Source organism: Pseudonaja textilis, chromosome 8, assembly GCF_049901715.1.
Source record: "Pseudonaja textilis isolate UNSWEBS1 chromosome 8, rPseTex1.2, whole genome shotgun sequence".
NCBI classification, from domain to species: domain Eukaryota; kingdom Metazoa; phylum Chordata; class Lepidosauria; order Squamata; family Elapidae; genus Pseudonaja; species Pseudonaja textilis.
In genome coordinates this window covers 23,908,079-23,932,661 of record NC_141997.1, presented here as the reverse complement: position 1 = coordinate 23,932,661, position 24,583 = coordinate 23,908,079, and the positions used below count along the sequence as shown (strand labels likewise).

Here is a 24,583-nt window from a genome sequence, read left to right as displayed (position 1 = left end):
GACTTGTGAAGGAGGTTAAGTTTAGTTTGTTTTCAACTACAATATCATGATGTTCTTCACATGTACTCTTATCAATCCAGGCATCTCCATTCTACATCTGCATGTTTATTTTTTAAGGAACTATTACATTAAAATGCAAATCGAAACCACATTTATTCAGAATTAGTCATCTCAGAAAAAATGATTTTAGCATGATAGTAGGCACATAAACCAAAGAATATGTTGAGATTCTCCACCAAATGTATATGCATATATGCATATTCATTCACCTAAAAGGGAAGACATACAAGAATACGGCAGGTCTTCTGACTCAAACATCTTTTGAGCAAGTTCTCCAGAAGCTTTCATAGGAATGTCTCCCCACAGAACAATTAAAAGAAGAAACTTTTTGGTATTCATAGTTACCATCACTGCATGATATAGCCTGTAATTTCATACTTTGTTCCATAAAGAAGAACATAGCTCCCTGAGGAAAAAAATGAAACAAACTTTGATGTACCTAAAAGTATATTCTTAGACAATGATTGTGAAAACTGATAACAGAATCTATTTAACTGGCTAATAAAAAAGTGGAGGGAAAATTCTTTCCCAAATATATTTTGCAGAATTGGAGACTGTGTCTGCTAATCTACCCTCAAAAGCAGATTTTAAGTAGTCTAACTCTATCATGAACTAACAAAAATTAAATGGCTACATAGCCTTATTCTTTGAAACTTTCTTCATTATTTTATTTATTTATCATGTTTATAAACTGCCCATCCCCATCAAAGAGCAACACTTGACAGTGTATAAACAAGACAAACTATATTATATTATATATATGTTTTCTGAGGTTCTCGCGGGTATTTATATGTGGATCTTTGGTTGTTCGGGTTTTCTCCCGCGTAAGATTCAAGTATCTAGGCAACGTTTCGATGAAGTCTCATTCATCATCTTCAGGCTTCTGTCTCCGGCTCTGTGCTTTTCAGAGTAATGTGAGATTGCAGCTGCTTCCTCCTTTTAACTGCCAGTGGGGGTGGGACTTGATTGGGTGGGGGCTTGGCTGTGTTCTGATTGGGTGGGGGTGTGTTCTCATTGGTAGGGGTTTGGTTGTGTTCTGATTGGTTGGGGGTTTGCCGTGTTCTGATTGGTTGGAGGCGTGTTCTGTTCAGGTGGGGGCTTGGCTGTGCTCGGTTAGTCTTAGTTGCTGGGGATTTGAGCTGGTGAGTTGTGATCTTGCTGTTTGGCTTCTAGTTCGTGGTCCTGTTGCATCTTCATAGTGGGTGTCGGTTTGCTTCATGTATGGCTCGGAGGGGTTTGAAGTGGGTAGTGATGCAGCTGTAGTGCAGCTTCTGGTCCATGGTCGTGTCTCATCTTCTGAGTGGGTGAGAGTCTGTTTTCTACATGGAAGTGTGGTGGTGGCATCTTGTGTGGCTCTCATGGGTGTGGGTCTGGTGTCCTTCTTCATGTTAGGTACTCGCCTGTTCATGAGGGCGGGTTTCCAAATGGCTGGAAGGCGGGAGGTGTCATCTCGTTTGTTCATGCTGTGTGGGCGTTTTTCTATCTCTATGGCTTCTCTGATTATTCTGCTGTTGAAGTGTTCGGTTTTGGCGATAGTTCTGGTATTTTTAAAATCAATTTCATGTCCTGTGGCTTTGAGGTGTTGGACCAGGGAAGAGGTCGTTTCTTCTTTTTGATTGAGTTCTTATGTTCTTCAATGCGTGCATTTATTCTTCTGTTAGTTTGTCCAATGTATGTGGTAGGGCAGGCAGTGCAGGGGATTTCGTATACTCCTTGGTTTTCTAATTCGATTTTGTCTTTGGGGTTTCTTAGGATGGTGGATATTTTTCTGTTTGTGCAGAATGCTGTTTTGATGTTGTGTTTTTGGAGGATCTTGCTGATTTTGTCTGTAGTGCCTTTTATATATGGGAGGAGGGCTTTGCCGTTTTCTTGTTCTCTGTCTTGGATTTTGGTTGGGGTTTCTTTTGGATTAGGTGGGTAATCTTCTTTCTTTGGAATCCATTGGCTGTAAGTACGTTGGTGAGAGTGTGTAGTTCGGTTTTTGGTGTTGTTCATCGGCTAAGCATTTTGTTCTGGAGATGAGTGTCTTGGCTACGGAATTGATCTGTGCTGGGTGGTGGTGTGAGAGTGCATGTAGATAGCGGTTAGTGTGTGTTTTCTTCTGGTAGATGGTGTGTCCTAGGGAGCCATTGGATCTTTTGTATACCAAGACATCTAGGAAGGGAAGTTGGTTGTTGGCTTCTGTTTCCATGGTGAATTGTATTTTGGGGTGTAGGCTGTTGAGGTGTGTGAGGAAGTTGTTCAGTTTTTCTTTCCCATGTGGCCAGATTATGAAGGTGTCATCTACGTATCTTAGCCAGAGTTTGGGTTTGTGGTCGTATTTTTCTAGAGCTTGTGTTTCAAAGTGTTCCATGTAGAGGTTAGCGATGACAGGTGAGAGGGTGATCCCATGGGTGCTCCTTCTATTTGTTTGTATTTTTGTCCATTGTAGGTGAAGTATGTATTGATAGGCAGTGGTTGGTTAGATCTAGGATGTGCTTGGGGGTTGTATTTGTTTTGGATGGCTGTCAAGGCTTCTTTTATTGGCACTTGGGTGAAGAGGGATATGACATCGAAGCTTACTAGTAGGTCGCTAGGTTGTAAGTTTTGTTTCTTTATGATCTCGATGAACTGGAATGAGTTTCTTACATGTGAGTTGATGGATTCTGCATAAGGTTGTAGTTGTTTGGCGAGAAATTTGGCTAGGTTTTGTAGAGGTGAGCCTATGGAGCTGACTATTGGTCTGAGTGGGGTTCCTTCTTTGTGTATTTTGGGAGACCATAAAGCTTGGGGCATCTGGATGATTTTTCTCTGGGTATGATTCGTTGCTGGATTTCTTCACTGATGGGGAGGCTTTTATTTTGGATTTGGTAGTTTTTTCTAGGTAGGTGGTGGGGTCTGTCTTTAGGGGTTTGTATGTGGGGTCTTGGAGTAGGTTGGTTAGCTTTGGTTTGGTAGTCAGATGTGTTCATAACCACTGTCGCATTGCCCTTGTCTGCTGGTAGGATTATTATGCTGGTGTCTTCTTTCAGGTTAAGTAGTGCAGTTTGTTCTTCTTTGGATAAGTTGCTTTTGGGTGGTTTGCTAGTGCAGAGGATGTTGGTGATTTCGAGTCTGATTTTGTTAGCATCATCAGGGTTGGTTTTGGTCAGGCTGGTTTCAACTCCACATATGATGGTTTCTGTGGGGATGTGTTTGGGAGCGACAGCAAAGTTGAATCCTTTTGAAAGGACCTTGGTTTCAGCTTCAGTGAGGATCTTGTCTGAGATGTTGTGCAATGTTTGTTTCATGTGTGGCTGTGGGGAGGGGAGTTGGTTTCTGGCATTGTTGTAGTTTCCTGAGTTTGTTGGTGTGAGTATCTGTCTTGAGGGTGGTCTGTGTTTCGGCTCTCCAGACAGCAAGTTGTTTGGATTTGTCCCAAAGTAGAGGGTGAATCTTGTTGCTGAGTCTGAGGTGGAGTGTGAGGAGATCTTTGTTGATTTGGTCTAGGAGAAATCTTTTCGTGTGAAGTTCATTTCTAATTAGGGCCAGTTCTGTTCTTTTAAGGATGCGTTTGGTGGCTGCTGTGTTGGTGTGGAATTTCAATTGGAAGCTTGTGGGAATTAAATTTTGATCCTCACTGAAGCTGAACATCCTCTGCACTAGCAAACCACCCAAAAGCAACTTATCCAAAGAAGAACAAACTGCACTACTTAACCTGAAAGAAGACACCAGCATAATAATCCTACCAGCAGACAAGGGCAATGCGACAGTGGTTATGAACACATCTGACTACCAAACCAAGCTAACCAACCTACTCCAAGACCCCACATACAAACCCCAAAGACAGACCCCACCACCTACCTAGAAAAACTACCAAATCCAAAATAAAAGCCTCCCCCATCAGTGAAGAAATCCAGCAACGAATCATACCCAGAGAAAAATCATCCAGATGCCCCAAGCTTTATGGTCTCCCCAAAATACACAAAGAAGGAACCCCACTCAGACCAATAGTCAGCTCCATAGGCTCACCTCTACAAAACCTAGCCAAATTTCTCGCCAAACAACTACAACCTTATGCAGAATCCATCAACTCACATGTAAGAAACTCATTCCAGTTCATCGAGATCATAAAGAAACAAAACTTACAACCTAGCGACCTACTAGTAAGCTTCGATGTCATATCCCTCTTCACCCAAGTGCTAATAAAAGAAGCCTTGACAGCCATCCAAAACAAATACAACCCCCAAGCACATCCTAGATCTAACCAACCACTGCCTATCCAATACATACTTCACCTACAATGGACAAAAATACAAACAAATAGAAGGAGCACCCATGGGATCACCCCTCTCACCTGTCATCGCTAACCTCTACATGGAACACTTTGAAACACAAGCTCTAGAAAAATACGACCACAAACCCAAACTCTGGCTAAGATACGAGATGACACCTTCATAATCTGGCCACATGGGAAAGAAAAACTGAACAACTTCCTCACACACCTCAACAGCCTACACCCCAAAATACAATTCACCATGGAAACAGAAGCCAACAACCAACTTCCCTTCCTAGATGTCTTGGTATACAAAAGATCCAATGGCTCCCTAGGACACACCATCTACCAGAAGAAAACACACACTAACCGCTATCTACATGCACTCTCACACCACCACCCAGCACAGATCAATTCCGTAGCCAAGACACTCATCTCCAGAACAAAATGCTTAGCCGATGAACAACACCAAAAACCGAACTACACACTCTCACCAACGTATTTTACAGCCAATGGATTCCAAAGAAAGAAGATTACCCACCTAATCCAAAAAGAAACCCCAACCAAAATCCAAGACAGAGAACAAGAAAACGGCAAAGCCCTCCTCCCATATATAAAAGGCACTACAGACAAAATCAGCAAGATCCTCCAAAAACACAACATCAAAACAGCATTCTGCACAAACAGAAAAATATCCACCATCCTAAGAAACCCCAAAGACAAAATCGAATTAGAAAACCAAGGAGTATACGAAATCCCCTGCACTGCCTGCCCTACCACATACATTGGACAAACTAACAGAAGAATAAATGCACGCATTGAAGAACATAAGAACTCAATCAAAAAGAAGAAACGACCTCTTCCCTGGTCCAACACCTCAAAGCCACAGGACATGAAATTGATTTTAAAAATACCAGAACTATCGCCAAAACCGAACACTTCAACAGCAGAATAATCAGAGAAGCCATAGAGATAGAAAAACGCCCACACAGCATGAACAAACGAGATGACACCTCCCGCCTTCCAGCCATTTGGAAACCCGCCTCATGAACAGACGAGTACCCAACATGAAGAAGGACACCAGACCCACACCCATGAGAGCCACACAAGATGCCACCACCACACTTCCATGTAGAAAACAGACTCTCACCCACTCAGAAGATGAGACACGACCATGGACCAGAAGCTGCACCACAGCTGCATCACTACCCACTTCAAACCCCTCCGAGCCATACATGAAGCAAACCGACACCCACTATGAAGATGCAACAGGACCACGAACTAGAAGCCAAACAGCAAGATCACAACTCACCAGCTCAAATCCCCCAGCAACTAAGACTAACCGAGCACAGCCAAGCCCCCACCTGAACAGAACACGCTCCAACCAATCAGAACACGGCAAACCCCCAACCAATCAGAACACAACCAAACCCCTACCAATGAGAACACACCCCCACCCAATCAGAACACAGCCAAGCCCCCACCCAATCAAGTCCCACCCCACTGGCAGTTAAAAGGAGGAAGCAGCTGCAATCTCACATTACTCTGAAAAGCACAGAGCCGGAGACAGAAGCCTGAAGATGATGAATGAGACTTCATCGAAACGTTGCCTAGATACTTCGAATCTTACGCGGGAGAAAACCCGAACAACCAAAGATCCACATATTATATATATATATATATATATATATATATATATATATATATATATATATATATATATACACATATATATATATATATATATATATATATATATATATACATACATACATATATATATATATATAATAAAATATTTAAAATTCAGAATTAAAATTCAGAATTAAAAGACAGGAGAAAGACTTCAAGGCACTAACCAGCCCCATGGCTGTGTGAATCTCTGTGGGCCCCAAATGAGTTGGATCAAGTTGAGTTTTATGATCCACTGTCACTATGCTTTTTTTAAAAAAATCCCAAGAATAAGAGAAGTGTTACAAACTGTGCATATAAAAAGTAGAATGAATTGCATGGAAACTCCTATCTTTGATGGAAGCTCTAATTCCGAACTAAGCTCTGCTTTCTGACCTTCTTGCCATTTGTGTTATTCTTTTCCACAACACCAATGCCAAAATCGCTACGCTATCTGTGTGAAGCCTGCCAAGTTCAATAAAAGACTGTCTTACCTATTCATTTACTCCACTACAGTGTATTATCAAACTATAACAAGTGCAATAATAAAAAGCCACCTACAAATGTAAACCAATTATAGATCAAACTAGCTTCAAAGAAAATTTTCAGGGTAGCTGAAAAACTAGGAAAAGTTAAAAAGGGAAATACAGAAGAAACGTACTGTGATGGTATACCCAAGATTTGAATAGGATGATTTACATTTAAACACTGGAGATTTTTAAGAAGAGATTGGGCAATCATTTGTCTGAAATGGTATAGGCTTCCAGCCTGAGCAGAAGGGTTGGCCTAGAAGGTCCATTCCAGGGGTGGGATTCAAATTTTTTAACAACCGGTTCTGTAGGCATGGCTTAGTTGGTGGGCATGGCTTGGTGGTCATGTGACTGGCTGGGTGTGGCCAATTCAACATCACTCACATCGAGGTATGCATCTCCTCGCCTGGCCTCTCGTGACTATGGGAATGCTGTAATAGTCCTAAGTGTGAAAAATGGTCATGTCACTTTTTTCAGTGCCATTGTAACATTGAATGGTCACTCCACACAAGCAAAGTACCAGCAAAGAAGAGGAAAAAAAACTCCAGAGAAGTTCCTGAGATAGGAAGTCCAGTCCTGCCAAGACTGTAATAATGGAGAGGCAGTTTCTGTAAGCAACACCAAGAATGTTTCCTTCCTGCCTTCCTTACAGGATTAGGCCAGTAATTTCTTCTAACAACTGGTTCTCTGAACTGCTTAGAAAGTTAACAACCGGTTCTAGTGAATAGGTGTGAACTTGCACAATTCCACCCCTGGTCCATTCCAACTGTTATTCTGTTATTTTTCTGTTATAATACAGCTCCAATACTTATCCCTTAATTACTCATAATATAAATGGATATAATATTTTATTTGAACGACATAAGCCTACAGAATACATATTTCATATTACATACTATATTTAATCTGTGATATCATCCATGTATCAAAGGAATCACTTAATTTTACCAATACTGTTAAATTATGTAAACCATATAATAAAAATGCGCATAATAAAATTTATTTTGATTATCATTATCATCTTTTAAATATGTGCATTTCTCTGTAGCCTAGACATTTCAAGTGATATATAAGACAAAACAAAATCACTAAAAGAAATTGTAGCTGCAAAAATGCAATTAAATGTTTAAAAACAGATTACAAAAATAGCACAAGTATATCAAATTTAAAATGCAAATGAAACTTACTATATTTAAAACAACAACAACTTTATAACACAATGTGAATATGCTGTAAGCACATATTTAGGGATGTGGCACACAGGCTTTGAAATGACTGATTCACAACCAGTTACCAACTCTTCACATGTAAAGATACAAAAAAGAAGCATTTCTGAAGAAGATTTGAAGAACAGACAATTCATAGAAGAATCTACAGTCTTTTGGACTCTTCAGCTATTGTGACTCTAACTGTGAATGGTTTTATTAGTCACAATCAGTCACAAACTTAGCCTGGAAACAAACTGGGAATTGAAAAGATGAGACAACTCAGATGAGACAACTGATCATAATAGATGTGGTTCTTGAGCACAACCACAACTGGGCCAAAATTTTCCATTGCTAAGCAAGACAATTGTTAAGTGAATTTTGCTCCATTTCACAACCTTTCTTGCAAGAGTTGTTAGTGAATCACTGTAGCTGTTAAGTTAAGTAGCACGTTGTAAAGTAAAATCTCGCCTCTTCATTGACTTTGCTGAAACAAACGAAAAGTTATGATATCTATAAAGTTACTTACCAAGCAACATCTAAATTACATTAAAGTAACCAAAATATCTTTACAATTCCCAAGGCATGTCACAACATTTGAGCACCCCTAATGTTTGGAAATTGAAAGCTGGAAAATTTGACACGCCCTAATTTTGTCATAAGGTCGCAAAGATGATCACATGACTCTGGGACAATGCAACCGTCCTAAATATGAGCCAATTGCCAAGCATAAAAATTTTGATCAGTGACCATGGGGATGTGCAATGGTCATAATGGTTGTGTGAAAAACAGTCATAAGTCATTTTTTAAATGCTATTGTAACTTCAAACAGTCATTAAACAAATGGCTGTAAGTCAAGGATTACCAGTATCTACTTTCAATTCATGTTCCGCCAGACAAATTTTGGACTGTTTTGAAGGGCACTGAAATTTCTAACTAAGGCAGGAATCATTAAATTAGAACAGGAATCATCCTCTTTCCTTATGTAAATACAATAGTTGCTGCATCAATGAGAATTGTAAAAACCGTTCTAAGTCACAGAAAACACTTGTTTTTCTAAAATAAAGACTGGAATAATTAACAACTTCAAATTACATACCTGATTTTGAAACTCCTTACAAAAGCATTTCAACAGTATTAATCTATTTTGATTAATGATTACTGATTGATCTGATTGATACATACATACATACATACATATGTTGTCTGACTACATAAGACTGTAGATTCTACAACTTTAAAAGTAAGAAAGCAATAAAACAATAAAAACAAAGATATGGATGTTTGGGGAAAAAAACCAGAAATTTAGCACTTCTGTCACATCATCTACTTCAGATAAAAAAGAAGAGACAGGGCTGTATGTTATCAATATACAAATGCTACTGGACTTCAAATATTCAGATATATTTCAGGCAGATGCTAAACAAAGTGGAAGGTCAGATACAATCTTGCAGGAGTCCAATATGAAAATACTATGAACTGAGTAAGAGAGGCCCAAATTTGAATGAGACCACTGAAAGCCTGTTTTGCTTACTCCCAATTTAACTAGCTTTTCAAGAACATGCCTTAAGCAGAGTATCTAAAGCTTCTAAGAGATCTGAAAGAATCCACTGAGTTACATACTTCCCTTTTCTTACCCAACAGGTCATCCACTGTACATCCAAATCAGTGCTAAAGTTAAGTTTAAGTGATACATAAATAATAGTTTCGTGCAAGGGAACGTGGGATCCACTTGTCATCTGTGCGGAGTATTGTCATATTTAAAGATTGGATCTTTCTTTGAAGAAGTGTGAAAGGCTTCATGTGAAAGATTTTTTTTTCAGAGCATTATAATGGCTAAGTGCAAATATAAAGGTATGGAAGCAGGAAGAAAAAAAAAATCCTTAAAACTCTTCCAGGAACACCTGAACTTGGTATGTAAGATGTCTATGTATGGCAAAGAAGAAGAAAACCAAGAAGGCAGGTTTTTTTCAGTTCTGCAGGATATGCTTCCAGGGGAAGAATCACGCAATGATGACAGAGAAAGAGAAAGATGATCAGAGGGCCAGGAAGAAACTCAGCCTAGAGGAGATGGGAAACACCTTTAGCAGTAGAGGAGAAACAGGATGAAAGTGATACTGGAAAAGGCAGGCTTAGGCTGAGTACCTTTGCAATGCAAAGTTCTCAGTCCTTTACAGTAGCCCAAGCTAGGAAAACAAATGCCAAAAGAAAGACTAGAACTCTGCTTTGTTAGTATAGGTTAATAACACAATAATCTTGAAAGCCTGACAGCATTTCCCCTTTTCTTCCCCTTAAAGAGAGTCAAGGTGGAGCAATTTTGAGTTTCTTTCTTGGACTTTCCTTTTGTGGGGGCTACGTTCATATAAACAGCTACCTCCTATTTTTTTCATCTCCCTGCTCCTCTACAAAACCCTAATTGATTCTGGTGCTGGAGCCAGAGAAAGCTTGAGTGCAGTCTCTTTAGCTTTTACTTTCAATACAGTAAAGGGAAGGAAAGCGATTAGCATTCCAAAGCTAACACTTTAAGTTTAAGATAAGCAGGTGGGAAAGGAGGTGGGGAAGAAGTGCAATTTGCAAGAATTGCTAAGATTTTCTTTAGGACTTCACTTTTGCTGTTAAAGGCACCATTTTTTAATTATTATTTTTGCACTCGCTTGTACATTCAAACTACAGCAGTTATCCAAAGAATAAACAACACTTTAATTGATCTTTTGGTTCTCTCTGTGTCTGCATCAGTTCCTATCCTTACCTGCCCTCTGTAGAAGCCAGATAGCAATAGCAATAGCACTTAGACTTATGTAGTGCTTCACAGTGCTTTACAGACCTCTCTAAAGCAATTTACACAGTCAGCATATTGCCCCCAACAATCTGAGTCCTCATTTTACCAACCTCGGAAGGATGGAAGGCTGAGTAACCTTGAGGTTGAAAAAGCAGGAAAGAAGAGGATTTTCAAATGCTGAGCACCTGCATGCAGCGCTTGTCAGCTGTCCGGGCAGCACAGCTGATGTTTTTTTGCAATTGTTTTACATGCACGCGATGTATACATGTGCGCACAAAACACACTCTGACCGAACTGGTAGTAACACTGGTTGAATCCCACCCCTGAGCGGAATTCATTCCATGACTGCCTTGGTCCACCTGCCATCAGTTCTTGCTATGTGACTGGCTCATTTCCATTTCAATTCTTTTACTCCGTTGATTATATCATATATTGTACCTAAAACATCAACATGTATTGTGGGCTTAATTAACAAAAGAAAGCTCTGGATAGTATTGGTTGGAAACATGTGGAAGTGGATAGACAATGGCTAGAATGACGAATGATGATTCCTTGTTTGGTCCAAGTGTTCCAGTATACTTTTTTGGGTTTTTTGTTACTATTTTGACATTTCAATATTTATACGTCTTGTTTTACTTTCCTTCTTTCTCTTTTTTTATTTGACTTTTGAACTAGAAAAAACAATATACATCAAATATGTATGTCAGATTTATGTAGATACACATAGACCTAAATCTGTGGATATGAATAAAAAGTAAATCAAAATATAATAAAAATGTAATAATATAAATAACAGTGTGGAAAATAAAGATCAGCATTAGTTATGAGTTGTAAGAAAGATGAATAAAACATATAGAACAGAACTGGGCACATCAAAATCCCAGTCAGACAGAAAATGCAACCAAAAAGCCTTGTACCAGGGTATTTGGTATTCCCAGGGTATTTCTTTAGAATAGGATAGATGAATTTCATCTAAGATTCCCTACAAAAACAACAATAAAGGAACAGATGGCTCAGAGACTCCACAAAGCCATTACCATATAGGTATATGAGCTGATTTAGAGGAATGTTTTTATAATGCCCTCATAGGTCTGCAGAGAGTAGTATATCCAACATGGCTGGGGGAAAACAAAAATCAAAAACCCATGGACTGGATATTTTCATTGTGTGATGACCCGGGGCATGGCACAAAGGCAACACAGTCAGATAATCAGTAAGAGTTCCTTTATTACTCCAACTTGCCCCCAGTGTCCTGGTTACCTTCTGGCTGGAGAAAAACTCTCCCAGGAACAGCCTTTGGCTGCAGCGAATCAAGTCCAAAACATGGTCAACAAAAACTGTAACTATAAGTCCAATCAAGGCGAAATGAGGTAATTAGTCTGGCAGGGCAGGAACAAGAATTCGAGACATGAGGGCACAGCAATAATTCAACACAGTTGGGAGAATACCAGAAACACAGATAACCAAAGTCAACACAAGACAAACTCATGTTTGCTCACAGCAGCTGCCACACTCAACATGCATCTCTTTTAAACTCTCTTCCCAGCTGTGGCTAATGAAGGGAATCAGGGCCCTTTCCTCCCCATAAGCTACGCAACCCACGTTGCTCTCTTCTCCATTCCTCCCTGCGTGCCCTAGGATGAACAGGGGTGGGCCTGGGTCTTCCTCTGAACTCCCCCTCCCCTCCCTCTCTCTTGTTCTATCTCTCCCTGCTCTGCCCAGTCGGACTTTGCCCTTCCCCAGTTTCCTCCCCAGCCAATGGAGCCACACTCCCACTCCCTGTCAGCTGGGATTCAGACTCTGACAGGGGCATGACACATTGGTTGGATATCAATATTCCAAACATGTTGTTTAAGATGGTTCATGGCATTTTCACACATGAGCAGCAGAAGTTTTAAGGCTTTAAAATTACTGTAATGTCAATTTCTTGTGGTTTCTGGATTAAATCCTAATCTCTTACCTATTAATGAGCAAATATTGTCTAGCAGCTTTCAAGGCCTGAAAGGAAAATCATTATTTACTATTCTTGCTTTCTAAACCATACAGGTTTACTCTTCAAATAGGCCCAAAATAATCAGATAATAATCAGGACAGTTCACATGCAAAATAAATAAATAAATTAAATTAAAAGCCCAAGTTGAAAACTTGGCAGATTACAGCTCTCTTTAGCATTTCATGTATTCATAATTATGTATACACTTTTACTTATCTCATAAACAATTGACAAATAAATAAAATAAATAAAATAAATAAATAAATAAGGCAATTTCAATACTTCAGGAATTTGGGCTCACCATAAATTGTTTCATAAGTTTATCTACCTTTGTAAAGTATCTATTAGGGATTAATGTTAGAATCCCTCTTAAAATATACATTAGTCTCAATATAATATTCATTTTAATTACATTCATCCTGCCTTAGAGGCTCAGTGGAAGTTTTAATCATCAGGTATATCTACTGAAAGTGTTATCTATACACAGGCATATTTTTGAATATTCTGTTATAGATTTCAAGGAATATATATGAAACCAAGTATTTTATAGAGTACGTATAAATTATAAATAGTAGTTTCTTGCATTCATTATAGATATATACAGATAGATAAGTAGATAAATAAAAAGACAGATGAGTAGATACACTATAGCACAGGAGTGTCAAACTGACGGCCTGCAGGCCAGATGCATCACATGCATCACACTTACCCCAGGTCCACGTTGACGGCAACGTGATGCCACAAGTTTGACACCCTGCTATAGAAAATCTCTACTATTTGAATACTTCCCTCAAATTAATAATTTACTGGTGACTTGATGCAAAGAAAATTGCCTTGATAAAAGGGGTGTGAGTCTGAGGCAAGAATGTAACATGTAAATGCCTCATTCACATACAGATAAAGTGCAGGAGAGCAGAAATGCATACATAAAGGGCAGTAGATGCATACATGCAATCTACTTGCAAGATTCTGTTATTATACAATAAAAGAAGTACTGACTTAAATGGCATTGGTTTCCTAGTCTGATTTACCTCAAAGGACAGTTACAGATGTCTCCAATTTATGTAACTGAAAACAAAAATTTATAATGGAATCAAATAGATTACCTCTATCTAACTAACCATCATTATCATGGTTTCCAGATATAAATGTGTTATTTTTTGTTCTTTCAATCAGTGATGCAATAGCTTTACAGCTTTCTCTCCTGACTTCCAGTAGTTCTGATTAATGAATTGCAAAAGAATATTCAAATTGTTCTGAAAGTAGCAGTGCCAATTTAACCTTCATTACTAAAAAAAATACTCAATATAATTAATCTGTGAAGGGTTTAGAATAAGACAAAAATGAGTCTTGAACCAATTTTACAGCTGTGCAAGATTAAAATCTGTAACTCAATTTTTCTGCTGAAACAATGGCAATGGTGAATCCACGAATTAATCTCCTGAATGTATTCCAAGGTGTTTGTGAAGGCCTGACACTCTTGAAAAGCCTGTAATGCTGGGAAAGCTAAAAAGAAAGAGAAGATGACAATCAGCAGGAAGGTAGATAGACTCCCATTTCAAAGATGATAGTGCGAAGAGATAAGATTAGCACCTTACTCTATTGCCACCTTCAGGTCCAGTGCTCGATCCAGTTAACAGATCTTTTCTGCAGAGACCTATTTGATTAGTCTGCCCCAGGTGACTCCTGGAACCTATTCCAGGGTGAGCTAGGGGTCTGCTGCATGGCCTGATCGATGCCCAGGTTATTTTCTGGAATGAGAATACAAAGGGGAATTTGGATCAGATCAGGCCCATACAACCTCTCTTCTTTGGTGGATTTTGAAATTCCTTGTGATTTACAGAGAAGTTGAGAGAAATGGGACAAGTGAAGTGCATTGCTGGAAGATAATAAGGATTGAATCCAAAAGAACATGAGTTATAGCCATCATAAGCGCCTACCTTGGAGTAGTACAACTGGGGTAACACCTGCCATCATTGTGTCATGGGTAGCCTTCTGGTGGCCTCATTGAAAATAATCTGGGGCCTCCTAAATTATTTCATCATTTTATGAGGCGTATTGTTAAAATAATGTTATAACCAAGCTGTTGAGGAAAACTGGAGAGTTTGGGTATAAATTACTCACTACCTAGACATATAATGTTGTTAACAGGATCAGAGCAATGTAAAAGAAAGCAACTGTCCAGAAGTTGATGCTTTAGTCATTTTAATGAAAGCATTGGATAACAGCATAAAAGGAAGAAGACAGATCTTATCCTTGCCTGTGTTAGCACCTGCATTACTCGTAAAGCAAAAATTGTGTTAGAAAACAGAAAATATTACTTTAAAAATGGAACAACCAAGACGACTAAGCTGCCCGAACTGTGGTCTGAGGTTAAGATAAGCCATGAGGTCATGAAATAAAAAATAGTAATGAAGGTATGTTTATGCCACAATTAGAAAATGTGATGATGAGTCCATGGTGAGCTGGTTACAAACAGCTTTTGAGTTCTGGGGAAATGTTGATAAATATTGTTTATAGGCTTTCACCTTTTAAATAAATTCATTCTTCTTAAACTAGAAAAGAGAAAAACTATGCTCACAATGGCTCTGAATAAAACAAATATTTGGCTTCTCAAAATGTAGTGTAGAGGACATATGTTATCTTGACTTGGCAGATCCTTTTTCCTTATTCTTCCCAATTAAATGATAAGAACCTGAATCTGGCAAAAGTAGTCATAATAGGAAAATAAATGTAAATAATCTCTTGTAAATCTTATGGGAAATCCACAACACAATAGGTTTGTACAAAATTGCATTCCTCGGATACAATCATAAATTACTAAATCATTCATAGCATGGTATCATTTGGTTGTAGTCCTAATCCAGAAACCTACTTTAAATGGTTTGTTATGCCACTTCATCTCCATCTTGATATTCATACTTAGCATTCTTTTCTTAGCTATAAACAGCAAATAGAATACTATGTTTATCCCATAATGTTTATATATTGTTCATTAATGAGTTCTATCTAACCAGCAATGCAATAAAACTGAAATAAATGGACCTCGATGAAATGAAATATATCTTTGGCAAGCAAATGTCAGCCAATTTTGCAGAATTAAAAATAGATAATTTTTCATGTCACATTTGTTCCTAGCTTAACATGCATTGTTGAGACCTAGTATGATATCACATTAGGGCCAATGATGGCAGAGCTGACTCCAGTTAGCTCAGTATTTCTTAATCTCAGCAACTTTAAGATGTGTGGACTCCCAACTCCATGTTGGCTAGGGAATTCTGGGAGTACGGAGTCCACACATCTTAAAGTTTCTGCGATTGAGAAACAATGAGCTAGATACAATACAGTCAGGAATGTAGAATAGTTCTAACTTATATTCAATATATCTCTTCAAACCACCTTTGCAAAATATGTGGAAGTGATATTTTCTGTCAAATATAGATGAGAATATAGTAAAATAATAACAAATGAATTTATTGATTCTGGAATGCTTCTTGGTAGTTTATTCAAGTATCTTACATTTGGTCAATTTGATCCAGAATGTACTGTGCTTCTGAAGTTCTATAGCAGTTGGAGGTATTAGAGCAGGGCTGTTAACTCACAGCTGCAGGCCAGATGCATCATGCACTGGTCATGCCCATACCCAGTTTAGCGAAGGAGGGAAAAGTCACGATTCGTCATGTGATGCCGCCATGATGACATGTGTTTGACACTCCTGTATTAGAGGAATTACTTTTGGTTTCTAGGCCAGTAATACTTTTTAGAGGAAAGCAGTATTATTTATTTATAGGATTGGAACAAGAGACATTATTTCATGCCCTGGAAAGCCAAAAGAAGGCAATTGGAGATTGGTAACCAGCTGTTGGATCCAAGTAAGCGGAATCTCTCAGGAGAAAGGAGAGTTTGGGAGATCACCCATAGGAGATCTCCAGACGGCTGCTTCTTGATAGTAGACTGTAGGAACCAAAGTATTTGCAGTGGACTTGCAAATTGAGCAGTTGGGAGTTGAGGGATTCCAACTAAACTCATGTAGTCTATGTGGAAACAAAGTTTGACTGAACCTCATTTCTTAATCACTTCTATAATTACTTTTTAATTGCTTTCCAAATATTAAGAACCCCCATGGTAGCAATTTTTGTGGCATTCACTGAATGGGGTTCCTTCAATTCTTAGTGAAAGAAGTTTTAAGTATGTATTTAGGGACTTATAAAAATTCTTTTTTTAAATATAAACAACAAAAGGATGATTAGAGTGTTGATTTTGGAAAGTTATAGAAGGATTAAGGGACCAGATGGATTTGAAATAAGATTTTGAAATTAGTTATAAAAATCCTTTCCATGAGGAAATGTTGTAGTAATGTTACTAAAATTTATTATATTTGAAGGGGGAAGTGATTATTTTTTTAAAATTTATCTATTATACTTTTTGTTTCTACACTTTCTATTTTCTATTTTCTAATTATTTTTTAGTTTGTATTAGCATTTATCATTATAAATGTAATTAAATTAAATTATTGTAGCTTAATAAACTTATTATTAAAAAAGAGTAAAAAATGATAGAACTAAATCATAATCTAAGGGGTAAATATCTTACTGTAAACTTTTTCATAACTATTGAACCCTGGACACTGAATCCTCTACAAAGAAACATCAACATTTACATGCTGGGATATTCTTTTTAATCATTATCTGTTACCTTTAAAGATAGTGAACTATCTTTAAAAGGAATCTTATTTAATCATTAAGTTTTATCTGTCATAGATCCATTTAAACAAAAATAAAAATGATTTCTAACCCATATGAGAATAAGACATTATTGTAAAAACCCTATATTATTATTTTCTGAAACAAAAGATTTAATCCCCATATAGACTTAAGGTATTCTACCTGCAAGCTCTGGGAATAAGCATCACAAGATTTAATTGAACTTCTTTCATTCATTTAATTTGTAGACCTGAGCTATTTGTGAGTTATATTTGTCTAATACAGCCAGGTGGGAAGTTTGAAATTTTGGAATTAAGTCTGCATTTTAGATAAAAGTTTAAAAATTAAAAGGATATCCTGTGGATTGCAAATACGCTATTATTTTTTGGACACTATTTCAGTATCTCTCACAATCACAGAAGACTAGTATCTTTAAATATTAAAAATCTTTAAGAACATGCATTTAGCTTTTCCCCCCTAGATATAAGCATGTTGGAATGAATAGTTTGGGGCTGCTAGTTTTAGGCTACATAAATCCAGGTGATCACTAGATAGTGCCAAAAAAATACAGAAAACTCTTTTCTGTCATTTTAGCAATTGTGCAGTTTATGTCTTGCCTGGATCTGGTAGCCCCCAAATAATGAAGAGTTGTTGTCATATCCTTTTAATAGCTGCCTTTATAACTCAAGTTTTATTCATCACAAACTAGGGCTGTTGAATAAAAAAATGAAAGTTTATGAAGCTGATGGCTGATCTCAGTATGTATCTGCGAATTGTATTCAGTTGAATGGGTCAATATTTGTACAAGCTTAGCCTCACAGTGGAGAGAAAAATAAAATAGTTTTAATTTTTCCCCCCATATTTTAATCACAGCAACAATAACAAGCATGTACAAACCAATTTCACAAAGTTGTTTCACAGAGTTTAATCTATAATTTATACCAAAAAGTTGTCATTCATTAATGGACGCTGTAGTGGGTGGCCAGTTCTATGGATTTTAGGTTATGTATTGATCTTATAATTGTATTAGTTATATTGTAGTCTGCTGAGAACCTTTTCGGAGTTTGACACTATATAGAGTAAATAAATATGTTTGAGTGTAGAAATATTTTACATCCCATATCATAGTATTATTATAATTTTTCTTCCATTCAATTTATTTCCCCTTCTCCACTGGGAACCCCCCCACCCCCCCACAATATGTGCTTATTCACCTAAACAGAAGTCAGAGTCTTATTAAACAAACAAAAATGACAACTACACAGAACAATATTCCTGAATAACACAAGCTTAATGAATACTGCATATATTTCTAAACACATCCTGTTTTTCCAATGATTCCCTTATCAAAATCAAGCATTAAAATGTAAATAAAAATCCAGAGGTTGTTGCTGTTCCCTTTAACATATGATGTCAAATGAATGCTAAATGTATTGGACTTCATAAGGCTTTAAAAAATGTTGACTACTGAATAAGTAGTCAGGTAAAAGTAAGTACTTTCTACCATAGGCTGAGGAATTCATCTCATTTGTAGATGCAAAGTATTTAGTTATAAAACATAATAGGATTTGGGATTTTACTTAAATACAAAGTATCAGCAATGGCAACCTAAACAACCAAGTAAAGGAAAGTGAAGGTTCAGGCAGATATATTTATCAATATATATCAGAAGTGAGAAACAAGATTTTCTTAACAATGTCAATAAAAACAAGAAGAATAGTAACAAAACCTTTTTGGTCACTGGCAGCTATAATACACTAGACAGACATTTTTAAGTGGAGTAACCTACAGTGGCTAAGCTAGTTAGCCTACCTGAACTTTATGGTCGTAACATGGATGACTGATAAATTTCCCCTAGGGAAATTTTAATTACTTAATTCAGTAAGTTTGCTTTGAGAGAACTGCATATTTCTTAATAGATATACAGAGCTATAGGCACAATGACATCAGATCATCTGGTATAATTTGCCATTCTGAGATTCATTGCTAATTTAAACATCCATAACAAATGTATATTGGATCTGAGACAAAAAAAATCTTCTAATGGCTGACATCCTACTTCCCTTGGTAGGGAATTCCACATCCCAATATCCCTCATTACTTAGTCCAATACAGTCTAAGACTATGCTGTAGTAAGTTAATGTATTCTGCGTCCTCTTAAAGACAATTTGGGTTGATAGGAATTCAAAGAAGAAGCTGATAAGCTGCGTTTTACAAACCACTATGAACTTAATTTCCTGCCAATGCACAAAGGATGGCTGTCATCAAATAAAAAAATCGCTTCTTAATTTTCTTTAATAAAAATGCCATTCAGCATGATAATAATCTTGCATTTAGTAACCATAAACATGCTACTACTACCATTCATAATTCTTCCTTTGGAAGTATGTGAAGGTTAGGATGAATACTACTTTTCAATGACCAATTAGTATTTATTTCCAGAAAATTATAAAGTAAAAAGTTATTTGAGGATATATCCCACCAAATAAATATTATAATTTGGTAAAATGTCTGTTCTTTGATAACGCCTACTTTATATTCTATATTGCTTAATACATACAAGGTGCTCAAGTTTTGAGAAGAATGTGTGAAATAACTATTAGTAACAATTCTAAGAATTTTATCTCCTTGTATAGTTATATATTTAGCAGTACTTCAAAGTTCTTTTGCTGTGAGGAATCTTTTAAGGATTGAAAATGCTGTGTTGATTTAGAAAGTAATTCTGTGAATCACTTAAAAGGCTAAACAAATAATTTCAATGAAACATTTACATTCATGAACTCATTCATGAACTTATTGCCCAGAATAAGGGAGCAACCAACTTTTGTCACCAATATGTACAAGAAACCACTCATAATGCTAATTTCTGCTATAGGTCTAGCAATATCTCTTGATTATGGTCATGTTCCAGAGCCTCACATAATGAGATGTGAAGGTAGTCCACCTGGTGCATGGAAAAACTAGCTTTAGAATGTGATGATTAAATAATGCTGTTGCTTCACGAGAATATGCGCAAGCTACTTTTCACTAGAGTGTTTTTTTATATTCAGCACAATATTATCTATTCTGACTGGTAGATGCTCTCTGGAATCTGAAGAAGAGAAATGTTTTTGCAATCACTTGCTATTTCTTACAACTGGGATTAGAGGTATCAGGAACTTGTATTTATGTAGCATATATTTTACTACAGCTTCTGTATCATGTGGCTATTCAACCACAAAGTCCAGTACTGTATATTATTCAACACACTGACTATTATTTAAAGCATTATGATTTTTTATATAAGAGAAATGAATGCATTTAGCCACTACTCCTTCAAAGAAAGAAATGTTGCCCAGACCAAACCCTTATTAATGATTTTTAAACAAAGCTTGCTCTTTGAAGTGCTTGTGTTAGAAACAAGAAATGATATGTGTCCTTATGGAAAATCCTTTAAAAAGGTACTGCTACTTCAGGATCTGTTCATCCATGGTACTATAACAGAAACATGAAGAATAGCTTCAAACAGCATAACAAGAAAGGAGATTTTCTAAGGACAATTGCATAGAACAGAATTCTCCTTAGATAAAGCATGAGTAGGAGAAAGGGCAGTCAGAAACAATAAGAATTAAACTAAGTATACAATTAATATACATTCTACTACATCACCAATAGTTGAGGGTCAATATGCATTTAGACAAGCAGAAAGAGGCTTACATGTCACACAGGCAAGTATCCATGGCTAAATACTGTTTGAGACAAATAAAAGAACCATCACTATATTGCCATTGTGGCTAAACTGAATCCTCTATGCTTCAATTCAGAGAAAAGGATTTTTGGCAGATGTACCTCTTATTAGTCCTGCTATTCTGAATAATCATAATTTGAACCTACTAGAGCTGTTTTCAAGGAAAATTATAGGTCATTCACAGAGCTGAGTGGAAGCTCTCAAATGGGAGAGAAAGTCATGGAAAGAAAGAGGATTTCCAACCTCCTAGTTGCATCTGGCTCCACTTTTGCCTCCTGGTGAGGAATTTCTAAAAGTAAATAAAAACACTGTTCTCACAACATGCTTTTAATGGACAGCTGTCTTTGCAGGACATCTGCTACCCTTAGGATTGCCACATACCCTGCTATATCTGATCATCAAAGTTTAACTCAGAGCGTCAGCGAAGTTGCTGGAGCCAACCCAGTAACACATTCTCCTGGATGCGAAGTGCAGAAAGGTGTTTCTATGGTGCAGAGTTGAAAAGGTTGACACAAACAACGTCGGAAAAGAGGCGGTCACGGAAAGAAAGGAGAAGGGAAGGAAGGAAGAAAGAGAGAGAGAAGGAAGGAAGGAAGGAAGGAAGGAAAGAAAGAAAGAAAGAAAGAAAGAAAGAAAGAAAGAAAGAAAGAAAGAAAGGGTGGCTTGGCTTCCAACTTACCTTAAGCAAGGCGCTCCGGCTGGCAGCGGCGAGTTCCCGCAGACTGGCGGCGGCTGAAGCCGCTGCAGCGGCCACACTCGGGGAGCCGCTGGACGTGGTGGCCACCGCGGCGGGTTGACAACCAGGGTTAACAGGGGGGACCGCGCTGTTTCCTCCTCCTCCTCCTCCTCCTGCTCCAGCGGCGGTAGGGTTGTCCCCGCTGTCGCCGCCCGAAAGGCCAGCGTTGCTCGGGGACTTGGGGCTGCCGGGGCCGCAGTTGCCGCCCCCGCAACAGCCGCTTCCAGCGCCCGCGCGGGGTCTCTGCCGAATGCCGTCCAGCAGGCGGACGAGCAGGATGTTGGCGGGCAGCTCGTCGACGCCGCAGCCCACCAGGATGCGGCACTCGGGGCAGCGCAGCTCGTGGCGGGAGCTGACAATGCTCTCCAGGCAGCGGCGGCAGAAGGTGTGCTGGCACGGGAGCACCTTGGCCGTCGTGTCCAGGCGCTCCAGGCACACGGAGCACTCCAACAAGTCCAGCAACGACGACTCGTCCATGGCCCCTCCGGCGGCGGCCGGCGGTCCCTCACCGTTGCCCCCGCTGCCGCCGCCGCCTGCCGCCGAAGCCGCCCGCCGCCTCCGCCTTTCCTCCGCCGCTCGCTTCTCTGCGGCGGCAGCCTTGGAGGAGCACAGCCAGGACGCCCCTAGGAGCATTTAGACCAGCGAGGGAGGCCGCGGGAGAGGCGGCAGCCCCAGCACATGGCAGCCGGAGCAGGGGCCGCCGAGCCCAGCCCGCCCAGGGCCTGTCAGCGCCAGCCGCCGAGCGGAGGGCGGGGATTGGGAGCGCGACTCTCTCTTCCCCTGCCCGCTTTCCTCACCGGCAGGCGGGCAATGGCTCCCTGGGGTGGGCGGGGGCTGCCAGCCGCTCCGCGCGCTCCCCTCGTAGCCGTCCGCCGTGCCCCAGAGGGAGAGCTGTGAGCCGCCCCTTCGCCTCACGGCAGCCTCCGCCGGCCAACGGAAGCCCGGGCAGAGCGAGGGGGACGCTGCCTGCCCGCCCGCCCCCAGAAGGTCAGCGGCACCTGCTCTCTTCGCTTCGGGCTCGCCTGGCTGTCAGCGAGCACAGCGGGGCTCTTCAAAGCGCCGCGCTTCCTTGGCGCCTCAGTCTCGGAAGCGAAGGGCAGCGCCAGAGCCAAAGGCCGGGTGGCGGGCGCTGGAGAGGGAGCGGCGGTTCCCTTCTTCGGGGGCTCGGCGGGCTACCTTCCCCCGCCGGTCCTACTGAGCCGCGGCTCCCTCGCTCTTCCAGAGCCGCTCTCGGTTGTGTACAGCCAGGGCTGGAGCAGCTTCCATCTCCCAAATATTCCTCCCGACGAGGGTGCCGAAGATACGGAGAGGGGTGAGGGTGGGCTTGGGAGTGTCGTGACCGATCAGTTCCTCGTTGGTTGCGCGGATCCTGATGAGCTCAGACCGATCCTAAATCCCTGGCAAGTTCTGTTGTTGGTAGGTTTGGCTTCTTTCTGTCCTTCCCGGGCTCCCTAAGCCCCAGGACAAGCTCTCAGTCCCCGCCCTCGACTCCTTCGGGGTCGGTCCTCTTCTCCTCCTCCAGGGATGCTGCTCGCTGCTAGTCGAAGGGGGGACTGAATGGCACGATGCAACTAAGAGTCCTTCGTTTGGTCCACGGAGGGATTCAAACGCCTTCCACCTAGGAGGCGCAAGATCCGTTATTATTCTTCTTCTTATTATTTTTCTTCCTCCTTTCTCTTCAAAATAGGTCCATCACTTTCTCCCTCCCCCCCCCTCCTTTTGGACTCTGGAAATCAGATCCCGCCAGAGGCGAAAGAAAGTTACGTGGGTATCATTCGCAATAAGACGCCAACTTCGTGCTGTCTTATGGTGCTACGACACCGCAGAATGTTCTCTTCGTCATAGGATCCATGGGGGGAGGGGGGGGAAAGGGATGTTTTTGCAGACTGGAGGTCCGTTTCGGCCAAGCGTCAGAGGAACGGAAATACGTATCCCAGGAGCAATCGGAGGAGATGGGAAGTTTGGAGAACTTTGCCCATTCCGGACGAGTCAGAGATTATTCCTTGCAATTGGCTTCCCTCTAGTGGTATTTTGGTAAACTTTGCAGCGAGAAGGAAAACGTTAGGTTCCATCTCCATACATCCCTCCCTCCATACTTAGCAACCTGATACTGGAAAAAAAATGCAATGGTATTAATTAATACTGATTTATACCTATTTAGTAACTAGTACATTATAACACGTTGGTGCGTTGGTGTCATATGGAGGAGCAGATAGAATCTGTTAACAGACCTTGTGGATGACCTGCAGTTAGGAAGAATTTCTATTGAACCGTATTAATAATCAAATGACCCGTCGAATTAAAGAAATGATTAAATAACCATAGAAGTGGACTTTGATCTGAAGGGCTTTAAGTCTTGTTCAGATTTAGAGTTAAGCAGAAGGAAATATGAGGATTTGTCTGGCCAGGCAAATAAAAATGATGGCAAAACATTTTTGAGAGAGATGGGAAAGAAAGAAATATGATGAATGAATGAATAAATAAATAAATAAAAATCTGACATTTTTGTAGGTGTTTTTTTAAAAAATTCTGAAATATTTTCAGGATAACTCAATGGAATAATAAATTTTGTAACGAAATAATTTACATTGATTTTAAATGTTGCTATTTAGTTCACTTTTAAATGTAATTTAATTTAACACATTTGACAAGAAAAATTGGAAATGACATGTCAGTACATTAAAATATTCGCATTTACTTTGAGGCTGCTAACATGACCCTGGCTCAAATATTTATGGGCCTGTGTCGCACTTTGCAGATTGTATTGTAGGAGGAGGTTTGAAGAAAACTGGTCTGACCCAATGCCATTTTTATTCTGCTAACATTGTTGAAAAAATATGAAGATGTTACAAGAGAGAAATGTAGGCATATATGTATTAATCACAGACCATTTAGAATACATAGTGGTGAAAAATCTTTAGAAACAATATTAGGGATATATTTCA

At 39.5% G+C, this 24,583-nt stretch overlaps 1 protein-coding gene across 1 annotated transcript in view; it reads right to left on the bottom strand.

The window, feature by feature from the left end:
* Window positions 1-24,130, bottom strand: part of SH3RF3 (SH3 domain containing ring finger 3) — a 208,058-nt gene extending 183,928 nt beyond the window's left edge. The window contains exon 1 of the mRNA XM_026707376.2: window positions 21,582-24,130. Within this exon, the coding sequence (XP_026563161.1) occupies window positions 21,582-22,271 (690 nt within the window). The 5' untranslated portion in view covers window positions 22,272-24,130. The remainder of the gene's footprint in view (window positions 1-21,581) is intronic.
* Window positions 24,131-24,583: the final 453 nt, after the last annotated feature.